Genomic DNA, 19,974 nt, shown 5'->3' on the forward strand with positions numbered 1-19,974 from the left:
TGCAGAAGACTACTGATCTTATGTCACCTACTTTTGATCTTATCTCTTGAGAAAGGTCCCTGTGGATGGACAACTTAAGGGTATTAAGCTACACAGTAACTTCAAATACATAAAAATACACACTCTCTACTGAATGAATTCTTTACAGAAGTGGTGTAGTTTCTTGAAACAAAAGCCTCTTGCCTAAATAGGGATTATAACCTGGGGAGGGGGAAGAAGAAAGAAGGAATTGTACCTCTTGGATAAATCAAACCTGCTACTTTAATACAAAAAGCTTACCAGACCAAGCATTTCCACCATTAGAATCTCTGGCAGTAAAATTTAATTCTTAGCAGAAAAAAGCAAAGTTTCTCAGTGTCGAAAACCAGTATGATCTCAGTACTGAAGGGAAGAGAGAAAAGGCTCTTTGAACAGATTCACTAAGCTGAACTGTGGAGAGCATCTCAGAGACATACTATTTAAGCAGGTGTAGACAGGTATGGGTAATACACAGAGTGGAGGGTGCAATTGCAACAGCGTGTTTGTACCCAAGCATCAATAACACAAAAGAGAGCTATCACTTGAACAAATTAAAGAATATGAAAGCAATGGGAATTCAGACATACGAGAAAGAATAACAATGAAGAAGCCAAATAAAATATCTGAAACCGCTTACCTACAAACCAATTTCATACAGTGGAACTACAGAGGAGAAAATCCAAAATGAACAAGTCAGATAGCAATGAAAACATGCAACTTTAAGAGACATGCTAAATAGACTTAAAGTATTTAAAATAAATGTAGGGTATTAAGTATATACATATGGATATATACACACATAAACTTATTTAATAAAAAATGAACAGAAAAGAATGCTCTGACACATTCCAAAGACAAAGTTTGGGAGTCAGACTTAAAAAGGAAGTTAGAAGGTAGCAGCAAATGCCTTTAAAGCCTAAAAATAAGACAGGAGGGAAAAAAAAACATTATCAGGACAGCAGTTCCTGATCAACACCGGGATTTCCAAATCCAGCTGAATGCTAGATTTAGGAAGCTTAAGATATTCATATAAATAAATGAAGGTTGAGTGACCAAATAAAGATCTTTCACAGCATAAAATCAGGAAAGGTATAATACCTGCAAGGTACTTACGCAAACTTAAATCTTACAAGATTGTCATAAAGAAACTGAATCAATAGGGACTCCAAATTAGTGGTGAAAGATGAAAAAAAAAATAAAATAAGATTGCTTGCTGTATATTTACTTTATAAACTTTCAAAGTGTTTATGATAGCATGAGTACTTTAATTACCTGGAAAGTAATGAGAGACTGCTGAAATCTGTAACAATCTATTAATGCACAAGCCTTCTGTAATAAACTTGAATACTGAAAAGTCAATGACAGCACCCACTCTCAGGTATGCATATATGTACTGGGTTTACGTGGCAAGATTTAAGTAGTGGGGGCTGCAGGAGTGGCCTCTGTGAGAAGAGATCAGGAATTGCACCCACGTCCAACAGATAGAGTCAGGAAGGGAGGAGTGAAGTCAAGTCTGGGAAGAAGAGGGCAGGAAGGTTTTTTTAAGTTTTGTCTTTGCTTCTTCAGTCTACTCAATTTTCAATTGGCAAAAAATGAAATTAATTTCCCCCAGTTAAGTCTAGTATACCCATGACAGTAACTGGCAAGCTACTTCCCTGTCTTTATCTCAACCACAAGCTTTTTCATCTTAGTTTCTCCCTCCTCAACAGGACAGGAGGGAGAACAAGAAAGTAGTTTGGTGAGCATCTGGCAGCTGACCAAGGTCAGCCCACCACAAGAGGTCATGAAAAAAGAGCTTCTTTTCGCTGTCATTGTTCTAGTAGTATCAGGATAAAATGAGAAAAAATGAGTATCACTATAAAATGAGAAAACTGATTAGAGAAAACTGATTAGAACTTAAAGGCAAGTCAGACTCAGTGTGGGTTTCCTCATTTGCTACAAGTTAAACAGTTCCTATCTTCCACGCTGCCCAGAGAGAGCAAAACATGATGAAGATGGGAAAGATGCAGTGCTAGATGCAGTGCTAAGGGACATGGTGTAGGGGAGGACTTTGTAGAGTAGGGTAGATGGTTGGACTCGATGATCCCAAGGGTCTCTTCCAACCTAGACGATTCTATGATTCTATGAAGAGCGGAATGGGGAAGCTGTAAAATTAGAAAGGATGAAATAAAATTTGCTGAAAATAACTGTTAAAACTAGATCATTTAGACAAGAATAAGTCTAAAGGCTATTGACTGTGGCATTGGACAAGCAATAATCTTGGACGCCCTGTGTGTATTCAGAGACACTGAGAAAGATTTATTTTCCATCATCTAGAAAGAATGTAGCAATAACTCAGCTAAATCAGTTTACTACAAAATAAAAAAAAAAAATTGAAGAGTTAAAATTTAGATTTTTAAGAAAATATAATGTCTTTTTTAGCTTATAAGATTTATATCCAATATAAAAATGTTAAAAAAAAAAAAACCAGATCTTTAATTATTCTAAAATCTGATCATAGGCATGCGTTTTATGAATTGATTAAACAGCCAGTGCATGAAGAACTACAAAGTGTAGAACAAAATAAAATGGCTAACTACACTCTGAAAAATTAAACTGTAAGACTAGAGAAAACCCTCAGGAAACTTGGATAGCAAGACTACTGAAAAAGCTAACATGAAAATGGTCTGACCTGAATTGAAACTGAAGAGTGAGCCAAAGGCAGAGCAGCCACAGAACTGTCATGCAGACTGAACACTCTTCTTGAAGTTAAAAAAAGATCAAGTGACAACATAAGGCTCCCCACAAACTCTCATACAGATATGCCTACATGTTGATTAATATTTTAAATGTACCATTACCATCTGTAACATAATAACTTCCTCCCTCAGAGACCTATTTAAAAATAAATGATAGTCATGAGCATTAGTTCATTGCTTTGAAACACAAAAACTCTGTACAAAGGTGTTAACATTAAAATTATAAAGAATTTGAGAAAAATGCATCTAATAAAGAAACTAATCAACATTTAAAAATAAAACTGCAATAGAATCAAAGCTAGTGAAAAGGTGGGACACAAAACAAAAAGATCTATGTCCTGAACCTAGGATTTGGAAAGGTAACAGTTATATAAATATCCTTGGATTTGTGGGAATACTGCCCAACATAAGCCTTCAAATTATAAGCCTTAAAGTCAATCAGGATCTAACACATCTAGACTACAACTCCTCCCTGGAAAGCCTGAATGCTTGATGAAGAAAATTAACACAGTGCTAGCAACAGTACAATAGCAATTACCTGATGCTCATTCATTTTAGTTTTAACAGACAAGGTGAGTATCAATGCCATTGACTGTCACGCCAGAAGAAAACAATCTAGTCACTGACATGCGGAAAGCATAAGCCTGAGCAGCTGATACCTTCTCAGCACTGGTATGTCCATCCTGAACATATCAGTAATACTGGAGACAAAAGCAGATAGGTTCCAGTTTTGGTACTGGCAACGTACTAAAGATAGTTGTGGGGTGTGATGCTTTGGTTGTCTGAAAGTCCACTCAGTACTACTATATTTTATGCAGTGTTTTTGCAGCTAAACACACATGGGAAGCCCAGTGACTATGGAAAAGCAAAGATCTTGGTTTACTATCACGGCTTAGACAACTGGAGGTCGAGATTTAGGTTAGAAACCTAAGCACAGATAATATGTTATGCCAATCAGTGTTTCAAAATAGAATTATGATAGAATAATTCAGGTTGGAAAGGACAGCAGAAGGTAATCTAGTTTAACCTCCTACTCAATGCACAGTCATCTATGAGATTAAACCAACTTGCTCAGGGCTTTATCCAAATCTTGAAACCTCCAAGGTTTTTCTTACATTCAATCAGAACCTTTCATTTCTATTTATATCCATTATTTCTCATCCTTGTACCGTGCCACATGCAAAAAGCCCGGTTCCTTTTCCCAATAACTGCCTCATAGTATGGGAAGGTTGCTATTAGGTCCCCCCAAAGCCTCCTCTGTTCCAGAGCTAAACAAGGCTCATTCTCTCAGCCTCTTCTCACAGGGCCTGTGCTTCAGCCCACTAGCCACTCTGGTAGCCCTCCAAGGAACTTGCTTGCTTATCAATGTCTTTTTTTGTATTGGGCAGCCAAAAGCTGGATAGAGTATTCAACACGTTTAACAAGTGCCAAGCTGAAGGAGAGAGACAATCACTTCACAATAAACTTCACTGCCAAGTTGCAACCCTGCCTCATGTTCAACTTGCTGTCCACTAGGCCCCCCAAATCCTTTTCTGCAGAGCAGCTCCTCAACCAGTCAGACCTTAGCCTTGATCTTTCTGAGGGGGTCTTTACTCCCATTCATCCTTACTGAATGTCATAAACCTCCTACCTGATTATTCCTGCAGATTACGTCGCTCTGCAAGGCAGCTCTGCCCCTGAACATACCAACTGGTCCCCTGAGTTTGGTGCCATCTGAATGAATGTGGACCAGGTCACTGACAAAGATGTCAAACAGGACTCAACTTGTTGCAGGCAACTGGGTAGCAATTAACCCATTAATAGCTACCCTCTGAGCCTGATGGTGCAACCAGTTTTTTACCCATCTGGCTGCCCAACCACTTAGGCCTTTGCATTCTAACTAGAATGAGAAGAACAATGTGGGAGACAGCGATGGAAGCCTTACTAAAGGCAAGGTAAATTATACCCACTGCTGCTTCCTCCTCCACAAATCCAGACATTTTACCACAGAAGGCAATGAGGTCTGGCATGATTTATCCTTGATAAATCCATGCTGACTGTGCTCAATCATCATCTTGTCACTGACACACATGAAATGTGTTCCAAAAAGACTCACCCTACAACATTTCCGGGAACTGAAGCTAGGAGCACCAGCCTGTAATTCCATGGCTCATCCTTTGGCCTATTTTGAAGATTATGGAACAATTGCCTTTCCACATTTTATTGAGACACACACACATCCCCAATTTCTTTAGTCTTTTAAAGATGAGAGAAATAAGCCTTCCAGTGGCATCAAAAAGCAATCATAGCACCCTCAGGTTCATCCTGTGGTCTTATATGGATCGAATTCTTTCAAGTAATCCCTGACTCAACCCTCATTCCATTCATCGCTGGTAGTTCCTCTCCCTGAGCCCTGCCTCTGCTCGCAGAGGCCTGGGAGATCTTGAGTACCTCAGCAGATTGGCATAGCACAGAAAGATGCAATATTTTGTTGAGATGTGTTATGTCTCTATTTGCATACTGTAGGGAGAATGTAGGAAGCCAAGTGGGAAGGCTGAAGAAATTGAGTAATCTGTCTAGGGGATCAACACTGGTCTACATTTCACATTAAAAGTTGCTGAAGAAATCCCTCAATTCCACAAGTAGGAGTTGAGAAAAAACTTCTTTACTGCTCTCCTTAATAGTTGCTCAGGAATGGGAATCTTCAGAAACTGAAGCATATTTTTAGTGAGTTTATACAATTGAAAGGAAAATTCAATCCTCGTTTACTACTTCTGTCCAAAGTCTGTTCTGGAAATAGACATTTTGAGCAGGAAATAAATGATTCATGAATGTCAGCATAAGCAAGATTGATTTCATTCTACAGTTCATTACAAAATATGTTTTACTTTAATAAAAATATCTTTACAGTTCTAAGGTTATATCTCTTAATCTTATTTCACTCAGCGCTGCTGTTTAAGGAATGAAGTCGTGAAAATTAGCCTTTTAGTCAAGTCACTCTTTAACCAAAACAGTTCTCTGACGCTCAGTTCACCTGAAGAATTCACTCCACTCACTAAAACTAGTACCAGCAAAAGGTAACAACAAGGACAAGTTATGTAAGATTAATCATAGTGGTAATACAGCATTTTTAAAGCAAATTCCATCCATGAACTACACTAAAAATATGTGCAAAGTTCAGAACTTCCTAATATTTGGGTGGATTCATACGGAATTGATTCTGCTTTATTCACCATATGCTGAGTATGTGCTCACATTATAGCAGTACCAACTGTGCCTCATTTAGTGCAGGGACCGATGGGTACTACAGGGGAAAAACACCCATAGTAATTACTGATACCGCCCAATGGGTCTGGAATTTTATTGCAGAAATTAAAGGTGTACCAAAAATGAGCAGAAAACTGAGATTCCATAGAGTTTCTGTCAGATGTTTATTGTCAAACTTGTTAAACGTTTCCCTACAATTTACAGTGTCCATTTTTTTCTGTCATTGACCCGACTGTTGGCCATTCAGAAGATGCATGAATCATTTGCAACTATTAAGTCAACATAAACTGTGATTTGAACACAAGGCATTATAAGAACTCGATGAAAACCAGAACCCTTCTTGTTTCCATGTTAGCCATGTAAATGTGTGTGCGCCTTAGGGAATAACCTGTTGCACAAAACCAAGCTTGTGCAATTTAAATGATTCTCGCATCAAAAGTGTCATAAGAACAATTATGCCACTCATTTCCCAACAGCCAGCCCAATGCTGAGGGCGGGAAAAGAGAGGAACTGTGCTTAAAGAAGAGGAATCCAGCCCAAAAGAACAAATTAAGGGATAAAAGACTTTGGGAAGAAAAAACATCCATTTTAGCTACCAACTTAAGTATTGTATATGAGGGTACTATTAATACTGACCAAGCATTTCCTTCTAATAACAATACATCTCTAGTGCCTTACACTTCATGTTTTATATAAGTTCCTACTCTCTTGATTTGATGTTGTACTGTTTAACAGCAGCTTTTAATGACAAAAAACCCTGAAGTGATAGACAAAAGTTCTGAAAACAACTGAGATGTTAATTCAGAACATGTTAAAACAAGTTAAAAGGGAAGAAGTTTCCAACTGGAAACTGAATCTGTTTATGGTAGTAATAGCAGTTTTGTAACTCGATGAAGTACTAACATGGTGTCACTCATTACTTGTAATTCAGGTTTATGACGTACTATACAAAGGATGCAAAGTATCAGTTATACCTGGCAGAACCTCGACCAGTTACTTTAGGATTAATAGAGATCATAAGCCACCAAATTCAAGTAGTTACGTTCTACCTTTTTAATTACACAATACCTTACTAGTTACTCTGTGTGCAAATCTGTTGCCCAATCTAGTGAAGAAAGTGGCTTCATAATTTAAAGGTGAGGTTCTTACCATGCCTCCCATCACTGCAAAAGTGTGAAGATTTAGAAGAAATCATTCACATGGTAAAAAGTTTTGCAAGTTAACTACCATTTCTGTTTGCAATACACATAAATATGAATAAAAAGGTAGAAATCATTTATTTTCATATCTTAAAAGAACAACAAAAGAAATCTAACTGAATGGAAAGTTAGGGGCAGAAAAATTGTCCATCCAATAGGAATTAAAAAAAAAATATGAAAAATACAATATATCCCTTCTTAAAATGAAAAAACAGTGACAATATAGAAATATTGAGTTAAAATGATCCATTTTCATGGAAAAAAATACTATCTCTGCATTTTTGTAGTAAAGTCTGCTATTCATGAAGTTTTAATTGAGCAGATTAGAAGTCCATAAATTTAAGTGCTCACCAGCAAAACCTCAGTTATATATGTGCCTGTATGGCATATTGACCCTTCTTGTGATTAGCGCACTACTAAAATTGGTACCTTCACTCACAGATTGTTAACAAAATTAACTGATGGAGTTGTTTAATCACAGAGAAATACATGTCAGCCATGCAGGACTGCTGAAGCTCAACACCCTTCAAGAAAAGGTGGCAAAAATAAAAGACATCTTGCTTCAAGCCTAACCTAAGCATACTACAGAGCTCTTATGAATACATGTCTGACGAGCTCACAGCATTTAATATATCCAATTACTTTTTGAAGTAAGAGGTGATTTTGCTTTCTAATGGTTAACACAAAGGACAAAAATTCTCCAACATCTCAAACTACAGCAACCACTAACTGCATGGTTTTGAATAATCACATTATCTCTAACCCAATTTACTGGTTTGGAAACATTTTACAATATGCATTCATTGACGGAAATAACACGTACCTTCCTGAGTGTTGAAATGTTTAATTATCAGTATTTAAACTCTTCAGACGTTCAAGCATTAGAAGCTGTACAAACACAACTACATATCCAACAGCCTTTTATTTTGCAGCAGCAGTGCCATTTGGAAGATCCTCAGATAGTTTCTCCTTGTCATGTGTTGGTTAGATTCACACAACAGTTTTGGTGTGTGTGAACTAGATAGAAATCAGAGGAAACTAAGACACAAGCTCTGCTCCAGGTGCACACAAACCACACCCCAACCCTTAATGGAGAAATAAAGAAGTTAGTTGAGTATCACTCCTTCAGATAGCATAAAACCACATGTTCAGGGGAATGTTTGGTTCAATAGACCAGAAAAAAATCTACTCAAGAGTTAAACAGTCAAATTATATACAGCATATATGAAGGGGTCCCAGCATCAACTACTGTCTATTTATAATCAGGTCTTACTGCACCAAATAACCTGCTAACAAGTTCAATCTGGGAAATACAGATCTACTTTTTCCAGATCAGTCTCCAAAGACTGTCTAGCATGCAGCAGTTCACAAAGAAACATTAACAACTGTATTAAGTACACAAGAAAGTGAATTAATGATTTTTTTTCCACAAGTTCCCAGTCTTTCAGATTAAAGAAGTTTGACATGAAACGCTATGAACAGTTAATTAAAAAAAAGTGATGCTAAATATGAATGAAAATTCTCACACAGTCAAAAAAAAAAGAGACAGACCTCAGACGTCTTAAAGGCATACAGATTTGAGCTGATTCAGCCAAATCAAAAGGAGGAGAGGAATAATTTCTGAATAAGTACACACTAAATTGATTCTGCTTTGAGAAAACACAGCATGCAGTTTTAGACGGCTAGTCTTGAATGCATTCCCAGCCCTAGCAAAAAAAAAAGTAAAAGCTTTTCCTGGATAGAAATGATAAATTGGCACCTTTTTTAAATGAAGGATTGGATTTTGAATCTTATTTCTAGGAGGATGGGAAGAGAGAGAATGTAAAAGCAGTACAACCAAATCTGTACAACTGTTATATGTTAAGTGCAAAGCTCCATTTTAAATTGTAAACATATTTAGTGACTTAAAAAAGCTCCAAAAAAGTAATGGTTTTTGTAATAATAATTAGAAGGTATACTATTTCCAACTAAAAGGCCTTACAAAGGATTAATTGTGGAACTACTAGTAGAATCTCGATAGCATGTTACACAACTGCAAAAAGTATTACAAATCATAACCTGAGCACACATTGTAGTAACCACACTTGAGCTTCAACTGTTTGGTCAAGTATGTACATAGAGCTTCTCATGAATCATGGCCAAAGCATACTTACTAAAACTTTTCTTACTGTCAAAATCATCTGCTAGTTCAAACCAACATTAATTCAGTGTTAAGAAAAGTTTGGATGAAATAATTTTATTGCAAGGTGGTTTTTTTGGGGGTTCTGCCCCAAACTAAATTACTGCAGATAATTCAATTCTTTGGAACCTCCCAGACATGGGAAGTGATCTGAAGGTCCAAAGACCCTCTGCAAAGAGGATCAAAAAATGGTTGAGTTTTTAATTTTTATTCACCCGTAAAAAATGCTATTGACTAGCACATATATAGCACACTATTTACTTTCTCAAATGAAAGTATATCTATGCTTCCTTAGAAAGGTGCTTCTATGAGTAACCAGGTTCACAGATCTATTAAAACGGTTACACATTAACAGGTTCACAACCATACAACCAGACCTGACCCATCAGACACTGGCTGAAGGAGAAAGCCTTAAAAATTGTCATCCAAATCAAAGCTTCCATAGACAGAATAATTTGACTTTCCTCAACTGATAGGCTCAACTTACAGGCTGATGAAGACTGGGAAACTCCTCTATCCTTAAAAAAAAAAAAAAAAAAAAGGCATATCTATAGTTGTAGGCCTTTTGTTAAATTACTCTGGATAAACCCCTAATCTCCACAAGCAACTACATCTGTTAATTTTAACACAGGCACACGCAAAAGGAAAATTTCAGAAAAGAACACATATTTGTTATGCTAATGAAAAACACACAAAGATTACCATATTTGGTCAGATCAAATAATTATCTACATTTTTACCTCTGCACTCTCCCGAAGTTCTTCTCTCCTTCCTCATCAGGATTACTGAGCAGCATAATCAGAAAAACACTGACATTTTATTGTTTAACTATGCTCTACCTAGCAAACACAACACTGCTGTTTGTACTCCTAAACCAGAGATGAGTAACGAATCACCAAACAATCTGATTCTCCACATTCATCCAATCGAGGGAAATAAGGCAGTTACTCCCTAAATCTCCAGTACAGGGCACAGCATTTCCTAATAACCTAGTTAAAAGCCTTTCCTACACTTGTTCTTTTTGCCCATTTCCTTTTTCTAGGATTATTCCGGGATTCATTGTTTCACCTATTGGCACTAATCCTCAGGCTAAAGCTTTTGTCATCCTCTCCATGGATTTACTTCCCTTATTCAGCAAAAAAATACTGAAACCTCTTGCCATAGAAGCCAAAACTACTTTCAGGAACTTCATATGTATATTTTTAGTTGATGCAAAACTCAGAACAATAATTAAGTCTTACTGTGAACTGCGGGATCTCTTGTGGATCAGATAAACAACTACATCCCATAAGACTTCCATGAAACTAACCTAAAAAGAGACCTAAAAACTAACCTAAAAAAATCTTACCCTACACACTCCTTCACTCTTTTTTTAGTCTACAACGCAAATAAAACCACCTTTTTCTTATACGGAAGAGCAAAACTGCACAGTTGCTTTCCATCTGTGCATGAGAGGCACCTTCCAGCTCCTGAAAAGCCGAAAAAATAATTTCATTTTTGTAGCACGCTGGCAAGAAAGCATTTAGCACAGACACAATATGGAAACCTTCAATCATATCTAGCTCCACTGAAAGAATCTAGCCTAGGCTATAGAAGTATGACCGCTCTTAAAGACTCTGTCTTTCTTGCCAATCTAATTTACTGCTGCTTCAGATCAGACTCAAGGCATGAATTGACTACAGAGGATTAATATCTTCTACAGGAAAGTGTTATTTTCTAAGCGAGTCAGTGATTCTTAGCCGTGTGGCTTTTGACATTTATAACATTTCTAGTAAGAGCTTAAGAGATTTGGTATGATGTGCTGAATCCTTTAGCAAATCAAATGTTTAGTATTAAATGTTTCCATCTCTCAAAAGAGATGTAGCCATAAGAATCAGCCTCATGGAGGTTTGCAGCTGTGAGATCAGATGCTGGAATAGGCTGCCTGGGTATCCTCACTCTCTAATGAGAAATGCTCCAGTTATCTCAAGTTACTTTTGTTGCTTCGCGGTTAGTTTCTGTTCATTTGAGAACTGATATTCACTTATAATGTGGGAAGTCTAATCAATTATGCCAATACTAACAAAACCAAACCAAACAAACAAAAAACCCCAACTTTGTTTTCTCACAGGAAGACAGGTGGTCTACTATAGGATACACCACTGTCTTCAGCGTCAGGACTTCTTCCTAGTCCAAATTAATTCAAGTCTACAAGTAGGTTAACCCTGAAATGAGGTTTCTTGCACTTACAGGTCCTCAAAGACAAGATGCTACAACACAAATGTATGTTCAGAAAGCTTTTCTCCCCCCTCAGTCAAAAAGAAGTATTTGTCATCCAAGACATGATTCCATTAAAAACCAGACTGTTACTCAGACAATTTCATGACTCTAGTAAGGGAAAAAGGTAACCCATGTTACACCGTTACATGGTGTGTTAAAAAAAGGTAGGATTTGCATTATTTTTTTTTAATTATTTTTTTTTAATGCCAGGAGTAATCAACTACTATGGAAGAACCAGATCCTGTACAAAGTACCTGAAGAAAAAAAGACTTTCATCTCTGAATGGGGGTAGTTCATGCGCTGATCTGTTTTAATCTCGGAAACAAGTGACAAAAAGTATCAGAAGAAATACATGGCCCTTTATTCTTTGGAATCCACATCAACGTATAATTAGAAGACCATCTGTTCTCAAAATTCAGTAACGCAAGGTAGCTGGTACTTGATCATCTGACATGACGGATCAAAAAAAATCCATCAACTTAATGTCAAGCATACTTTCTCATGTAGAAGGCCTGCATCTGTGAAACATTTAGATGGCAAAAGAATATCTGGTGAAGTACGTACTCCTTGATAGTGCTCTTCAAAAGACCACGACCATGACGTGGTATGTATTGGCCAGGAAAAAATGCAGCCATACTTAGCTTTGATACAGACACTAGTGAGGCTTAATTAATTTTGGACTACCATTTATTACTTGCTGTTTTTCCCAAAACTGGGCTGTCTCCCTGTTTCTCTCCACAGCCCACTGGAGCAGGGATGTGAAGGGGGAGCAAAACAAGGGAAGAAGCAGGAAGGGGTACCACTGTAGGAACAGAAATGCACAGCAACACACTATAGAACCTGATAACAATGCAGACATCATACAGCAACAGGCATTACACAAAGCATCTTTTAAAAAACTAGAATTTATTCTCCACTTCTCTCCTGTATTTGCAGAGCACTGAAAAAGATTTTTTTTTGGACAGCTGACCTCCATGCCCTCCTAGCTCCCTCAATTAAAAGTGTATTTTCATAGTGTTAAGCATAAGATTAGAAAAGCCATCATTCCTATGACCTGGTCTTATTTTGTGTGCTTGCAATGAGTTGCCCAAGATCATTAGGCAACTACATACTGCTTTTGAAGTCCTCTTGATGTTGCGGAGTCAAATTCTGGAAAAATCTAACTGCCTCCAAACAATTGCTCACCTTTGTTCGCTTATAGTATTTATTTACCAAAACAGTGACTACAGTCATTAGATTTTAAAAGCAATCCATACATGAACTGCAGGCAGCACAGAGCAGCAAGGACTAAATCATTCTTCTGCCTGTTTCAAGAGGATCTTGAACCAGTAGCCCATACCCGGGGAAAAGCAAAAGCAGCCCACTGCATACACAGTTGAGTCATTTAAATAACCATAGGAAAAAGCAGTAGTTCATAAATAATAAAAAAATTAAAAGCATGTGTATAGATGAATAAACACTTTAAATGCAACAGCCATCAAAATCCTAGGTTTACTGATGATAGTACATTACTTAGCATTCCAGTTTACAAATGACGTTGCTAAAATTAAACTGAAGAAGCCAGTCACATGGTATTTATTCCTGTAACTGTTATACATAAGTTTAACTCCTCCGACTTCTAATGCAATGATCACTAGAAGCACTCTTAATAGTGTTCTATACTGGCATTTTGGCATCTGATCATGCTTATTTCAATGACTACACATGTAATGCGATGACTGTTTAATGCTTTGGGGGTTTGGGGGTTGTTTTTTGTTTGTTTGTTTTGGTTGGGTTTTTTGGCAGGTGGACTTAGTGTGCGTTTTGGAGGGGGGGGGGTTAAAAACATGAAAGTCTCCCAGTGGAGGTCAACTGAAAAATACTCAAATTATCATGAGATCTCCTCAAACACCGATCTATATGTTGATAATGAATCCCTCCCTGGATTCTTTCTTTTCTTTATGGTTTAAATATAAATATTGACTCTGCAGTTGCAAAGTATAAGGTATATTGGTATGCTCCAGTTTCTCCCAATCAGCACTGAAGTTTTTGGTGTTTAGTCCAAGAATAAGAAAGTCATGTAAGAATACTGGATTTGGTATTAGTAAGCTATAGTATCAGTACAAGACTGCTGCTAAAATGAATAACGTAGGAGTACCTCCATGCTATTGCCATCATCTATCATTGTTCACCTGTTCACAAGGGTCTAAAAGGAAGCCTGTTCCAAACCAGACCTTTACACAGTTTCAAACTACCCAGTTCATACTTTAGAAAGTAAGAACACGTAAGGGAAAAAGTTAGTAACTCAAACTCCAGAATTATAATAATGCAAACAGAGATAATAGCTTCTAGAGAAATACAGTATCACAGCCAAAAATGTTCACGAATATACATACTGAATGGTGAAATATTACACCGCAACCCTAGTTAGGAATGTAAGGTCTGAACAGACTCAATCCATAGTGGACATAGAATCATAGCAGAAAGAGTCTGCTATTTAAAGTTCTGCAGAATTTAAAGTAATTCCTCCTCCAGCTTAATAGCAAAAAGCACAGTTAAACTACTAATTTCAACAGTACTGCTGACGTCACATGTTTTATTACAAGTTGCTTTTAAGTTGGTAGTATTCCCCTTGTATGTTTAATGGATCAAGTAGAGACCAGCCATTTCAGGCTCTGCTACAGTTCAAAGCAACTCTAAGGTATTAGATTCTACCTCAATAGGAAACATGGGAGAAAAGGAGCACTGGGGAACCTAGATAAGCACAAAAAGTCTAACTTTATTTTCTTACAGAACCACAAAAAAAAACTACACCAGAGCACAGAAGGCCCATCTCTTGGTCAATTACATGACAACTTTTGAAGTCACTACAAAGTGTTCCAACTTGGTAACTGTCTCAGATACCAAGCACTCTTGAGGAGATAGTTTTGAGTTATTATAAAAGAGAATTAAGTTAGGATTTCATGCTGCAACTGGGGAAAGACAGAGGAAACCTTAAAGCTGGCAGCATTCTAGAGAGCCGACAGACATCTGCTATTGAAAGAATTATTTAAGTGCAATGCTGTGGGATACAGATAATGCCTTTAGGCAATGACTATGGAACCACATATTGCACAATTAACCATCCATAGTGGGAGAAAGTTTATCTTTGCATCAACAAATAACCAACTAAGGAATGGTACTAGTATTAGAATGACACAGTTCTAAGGCAAATCATATCTTTTTTTAATAGAATTAAAAAAAAAAAAAAAAACCCGAACCAAAATTAAATCAATGAAGAAGTGAGTTAATCTGATTTTCAGGGGAAGAATGTACTCGTTAGAAGCTCAGCCAGTCTCACAGCTGCAGCACCCAATGCATTTAAGAAGCCATCACACAGACAACTATATTTTTAAAAGTGAGATGCTCACTCCACACTACTACGAAATGAAATGTACTTCTGAGTCTGGAGAAGAATGCTGATGAAATGCTGGAGTACACCCATCACACTTCTCCATCACAATAAAAGAGAATGTTCTTCAAGTGATTACCCCAAGCAAGGTGAAATTCCTTTCAGAATATTTTCTTGGTTAAACTCTCTCTCAGACATCCAAGGCCTCTAACCACAAAAAGACCACAAAAATACATCAAAGTAAAAAGATGTTTTCAGCAGTAGCACATTATTTCTGCTGAACCATAAATCAGGTCTTAAACGCAGATCAGTCAAATGTGGGAAATTTCAATGTAGGGCGTTAGACATCGAATTTGCATTGCACTACTTATTTTAAGGGACAATCACCTTGTTAAAAGCAAGTTTCAACTGAGAGGAGTTCCTTTGTTCTTGAATTCCACCTAGTCCACCATGGTCCAGTTTTTAGGGAAATTATTTCTATTGAAGTGCAAACAAAAATAATAAATCATTGTCTTCCCTCTTCTGGCTTCTGATGAAGAGCTTTACAGGGAACTTTATAAGACACACACTAAAAAAAAATTATTTTTCAACTCAGAAAAATACAGTTCTTAGTAAAGCATGCTAAGGAGAGGGATACCATGCCAAAAACAAGCTCCTGTTTATTGGCTCCATCAGTTCCTCCTTGGATACGCATGCATTTGTTAAACTTAGAGAAATCATTTGCACTCTCCTTTTGGCTTCTTGCAAAGTACAACCGGTTAACTAATCCACAACACACTGCAAACTATTGTATTTTTCCAAGAACTTACGTTAACTACAGGAACATTTTCCATGTTTAGTTTTGAGCTCTTCAAAATGACATGACAATGACATTCCCCGTTTATGAAAAGAAAGAATTTTCTAGCTCTTCAAGATTAGTAACAAAGGATGAAAATAAATTCAGCATATGGTACGCTCCACAGCTACAGTATTTGTTCAGAGTAGCTGATGAACACAGCTGTGCTGCACAACTGGTGAAAACACCACAACTGAGCAAGACTAAAGCACTCTCAATCCAAGTGAGAGCTATGTAGGTAAATGCACATGACATATCCCTGCTACCTATTGCCCTAAGATGAAATCAAACAAAAAGAGATGTGAATGCCTGAGGACAGGTAGCATGCTCTTTAATCTCCCTATTCATTCTCTGATCTGTATTGAATCCAGAAAATTTCTTGGAAATCAGTAAGCAATACATCAATAATAGTGATGTATTTGCACGTGTTCCCAACGAAAGGGGGAAAAACACAGACACCAGTGCATTTTTCACAGGAGGCTGAGGTAGCAATCAGCCAGAGCTCACATTTTCACGTATTTTTAACTTCCAAAACCAAGAGGCAATTTAATCATTCAAGTCAAGGTGACAAGAACAGCAATAAAAAAAAAAAAAAATTACAATCAGGGACAATCAGGTGTGCGTAGAAGAATAAAGAGCCAAGACCACAGGAAAGAGATTAAAATGACTATCAGATAATGGCATGAGTGAGCAAGCACCTTGGCTCCACGAGTTGAGTCAATTTTTAACAATGCATTTGGTCTCAGCTCAACTTAACACAGAGCACAAGTCCTGCCCATGCAAGAGCTCTTTAAATAAAGCGACGTGCTGAAATACTCGTATTGAGTCTAAGAGACCAGTTCCTACAATTATACTGGAACTCATTTTATAGGGAGGCTGGAGGGGTACTGACGAGATTTTTCTGGTCCCCCAACAGATCAGAGAAATCCCTTGTTCACTGTCTAAACACAGAAGTCTGTTTAATTACAGTAAATCCTATTAAATTGATCTTCCTTATAAAGGGCTGAAGTGACCAACTCCAAAAGGCTATAGAAGACATAATGAATTCAGACTTTAATTAGGACACACTGTTAGCTAACTATAATCTATTAATTAGCATTCTTAGTTTTTACAGCTCATTGCAATAATACCCTTTTACTTTTAAATAGCACCCTTCTTTTTTTGGACCAAAGTTATACAATTCTACCAGTGTGGTAGTAATTATAGTGATTGCCTAGAGAACAGCAGCCTGGAAATATCTGTAAATGTTTAATTAGGGAATAAAGGAAAGACAAGGAAAAAAACCTCAGAATCGCTGTTCTCCAATCTATACAGATATTGTAACTGCTTAATCCATTCTAAACTATACATTCATTGCATTTTTCTTGCAAATTTCCACAGCATCCTCAAATGTCAAAACTGATTTCAGAAAAAAATGTTATTATATTCCAAGATACTCTCTTCAGTATGAAAACAGAACTTAAAAATGAAAAGAATTTGAGAATTGAAGTGCTCACCTGCAGTTGAAATACAAAGAGCATCAAAAAGTTGAATGAATGGTATTCCATGTATTCATTATATTGGTACTGTAACACTAAAACTAAAATTTTCACTGCATTACTCCTTTTAAGGAAGTCCTACTTTTGTAACAAGAACGATTTACCTTCAGGTTTTCTTCACTCCAAGAAGACATATGAAAATTAATACAAAATGGTGCACACATTAACAAATCACACGTTGCAATACTTACCATTCAGTAAGAACACAGCTATGAAACTACATGACAAGTTCACTAAATTATTTCATATTAACTCAGGAAAAGCGACTTACTTTCTTCAATTCAGTTATTTAAAAAGTAAAAAGAAAATTGCAGACAGTTTCAGCATCGCAGATTATCACTAACCAAAAGGAACCTACTATTTCAGAAAGGCCACCTGCAAGTAGAGTATAACATGTCAAGTACTACCAGCACTATTTTTTTTTTTCTTCCAGCAGTTTTCCTCTCCCCTTCACCTTCTAAAGCAAATCTTAAAAAAAACACTGCCTAAAATAGCAAGAGAACACGACCACGCTTGAATTATGGAAACTATTTCATTACACTTTCTTGGATATTTAAAAAACTCAATAGGGAAAGTAATTTTGTCACGGTGAAAGCTGATTTATATTTCAGGAAACTTTTGGAGTTGGATGCTGGGCCTGTTTTCCATATGAGTAGTGAGGTTTCTACCAGAGAGTCCAGAGAGGTGCCTAACTCACATTTGGCCAAAAACACCTAAATGGGAGGATACCATCTCAAAGACAACTAGTTACTTCAGTATTAAGCTAGCAAAAAGGTCTAGGTGGGAAAAATTTTTAAAAGCTTCTAATAAGTAGAGCTGACTACAAAGAGACCTCAATTTTAATCAGTCTCTCAGTTTTATTCTAATTTAGAGATGCTTTTAAGAGGGACAAGACAAAAGAACTCGACGCCCAAGATTCTCTGTTCTTCTGCCTATTCTCTAACCAGCCAGACTACTACAAAAAAAAACTTGTAGGGTGCTTTATGATAGTTGTATAACAAGATATACACAGATTATGACAAAAGAAGAAATGAGCAGGTATTAAACAGTGTTACTTAAATGTAGCCAAGAACACAATTTATATCTATTTGTGAAAACAGCAGGTATGTAGGTTTTAACTGGAGCTCTAATGTAAGACCAGTGTAATGTGAACTTTGTTTTACTGGCAATCTGTCAACATTCAGCAACAGTCCCGTTGTATTTGGGGTCAGCGGTTAGTACATTCTGCATCTCAGTGAACGCTTCAGGAGGTAAGCACTACAGATATATTAATTATGAACAGGATCAAATACTTCCGAAAAGCAACTGAGTGGTTAGCATCAGTCCTAGGGAAAAAAACCACATGACACACAAGGAGAAACGAGCACCGAAGACATGGCCTGCAAGTCTGGCAAGAAACATTTAAAAAGGGGCTTGCAAGTTGAAAATGCATCTTATTCATACCAATTACCCGGTAAAAACACCAATATAATTAAACTGCTTATTTGTGACATGCAAGTTTATTAAATTCATTTAATCATCCTACTGCACTAACACAACAGTGACAACAGATGACAAACCTGGTTTTCTTCTTGCAAAACTCTATATTGTTCCTTCCAAATGGTGATTTTTGAAGCTTCATCTTTCCTCAGAGCTCTCTCCTTTTTTAGCTCAGGACTCCAGAAGGTCTTGATACTGTTCATGGAAGAACTCAGCTTGCTTTCTTTCACTTCCACGTCCTTGCGAAGCAGATCGTTTTCCCTTAATACTTCTTTGAGTTGTGTCTGCAGATCCATGATTGTGTTATCCCTGGCCTGGCGCAGTGAGTGAGGCACAGTGGATGCCATACTCACTGGGGGGAGATGGTGCTCTCCAAATGCAATGGTATCGCTGGCAACTCCACTACTGGCAATGTTAGGGCTGCTGCCCATTGCAGTCATCCTAACACCGTAAGGCAGCCGCCCCCCAGATCGGCCCAATGTCATGGTGCTTTTTGGGGTGTCTGCGCCCACGTTCTCATGGTCACTTAGATACATAGGGCCGGACGTAGCATAGGCAGCATTTAAGGACTGAATATTTTCCATAGAAAGGGTTTTCCCACTGCCACCCCCAGTACTACTCCCAGAACTGCCTCCTGTGCTGTTGGTTCGACGATGGCCCAAGCGTGGTGACCGTGGCAGCCTTGGTGAACGCCCTGGACTCTGGTTGCTTGGCTCAACCTTACCAACTGACCGAGCACTTCCATACATGATGAAGCTGGTGGTGTGAGGCAATTAGATAGGCATGAATCAGGAATGAGAGAAATCCTGTTAAGTTCTTCAACAGTTGTAAGTCAGCTTAAGGCCAATCACAACTTATAACAGATCCAGTTATCCATCTCTGAAGTCACGTGCTCACGATGTTCAGGACCATACCTGTATTAGTAAGAATAACATATTAAAATCTGTATCAATAAAAATAACATATTAAATACCTAGTTTATCACCAAATATTTTGTCACACATTAGAATAAGGTGTATTCTACCACCTTTACACTTCACCAGCATATTTTCAATTCCCACTCAACAAAAAGCAATCTTTTACTTAAACCCTAGTATTTAAACTCAAAAAGGA

The 19,974-nt window shown here is 37.4% G+C and overlaps 1 protein-coding gene across 6 annotated transcripts in view; it reads right to left on the reverse strand.

Annotated features, from left to right (window-relative positions):
* The window catches only part of ERC1 (ELKS/RAB6-interacting/CAST family member 1), a 289,235-nt gene extending 269,463 nt beyond the window's left edge, over positions 1-19,772 (reverse strand). For all 6 annotated transcript variants that reach the window (XM_014937474.1, XM_014937475.1, XM_014937473.1 and 3 more), the window contains exon 1: positions 18,942-19,772. In XM_014937474.1, coding sequence (XP_014792960.1) covers positions 18,942-19,610 — 669 coding nt within the window. In that variant the 5' untranslated portion in view covers positions 19,611-19,772. The remainder of the gene's footprint in view (positions 1-18,941) is intronic.
* Between the last annotated feature and the right edge of the window lie 202 nt (positions 19,773-19,974).

Source organism: Calidris pugnax, unplaced genomic scaffold (assembly GCF_001431845.1).
Source record: "Calidris pugnax isolate Ruff unplaced genomic scaffold, ASM143184v1 scaffold1, whole genome shotgun sequence".
Lineage (NCBI taxonomy): Eukaryota > Metazoa > Chordata > Aves > Charadriiformes > Scolopacidae > Calidris > Calidris pugnax.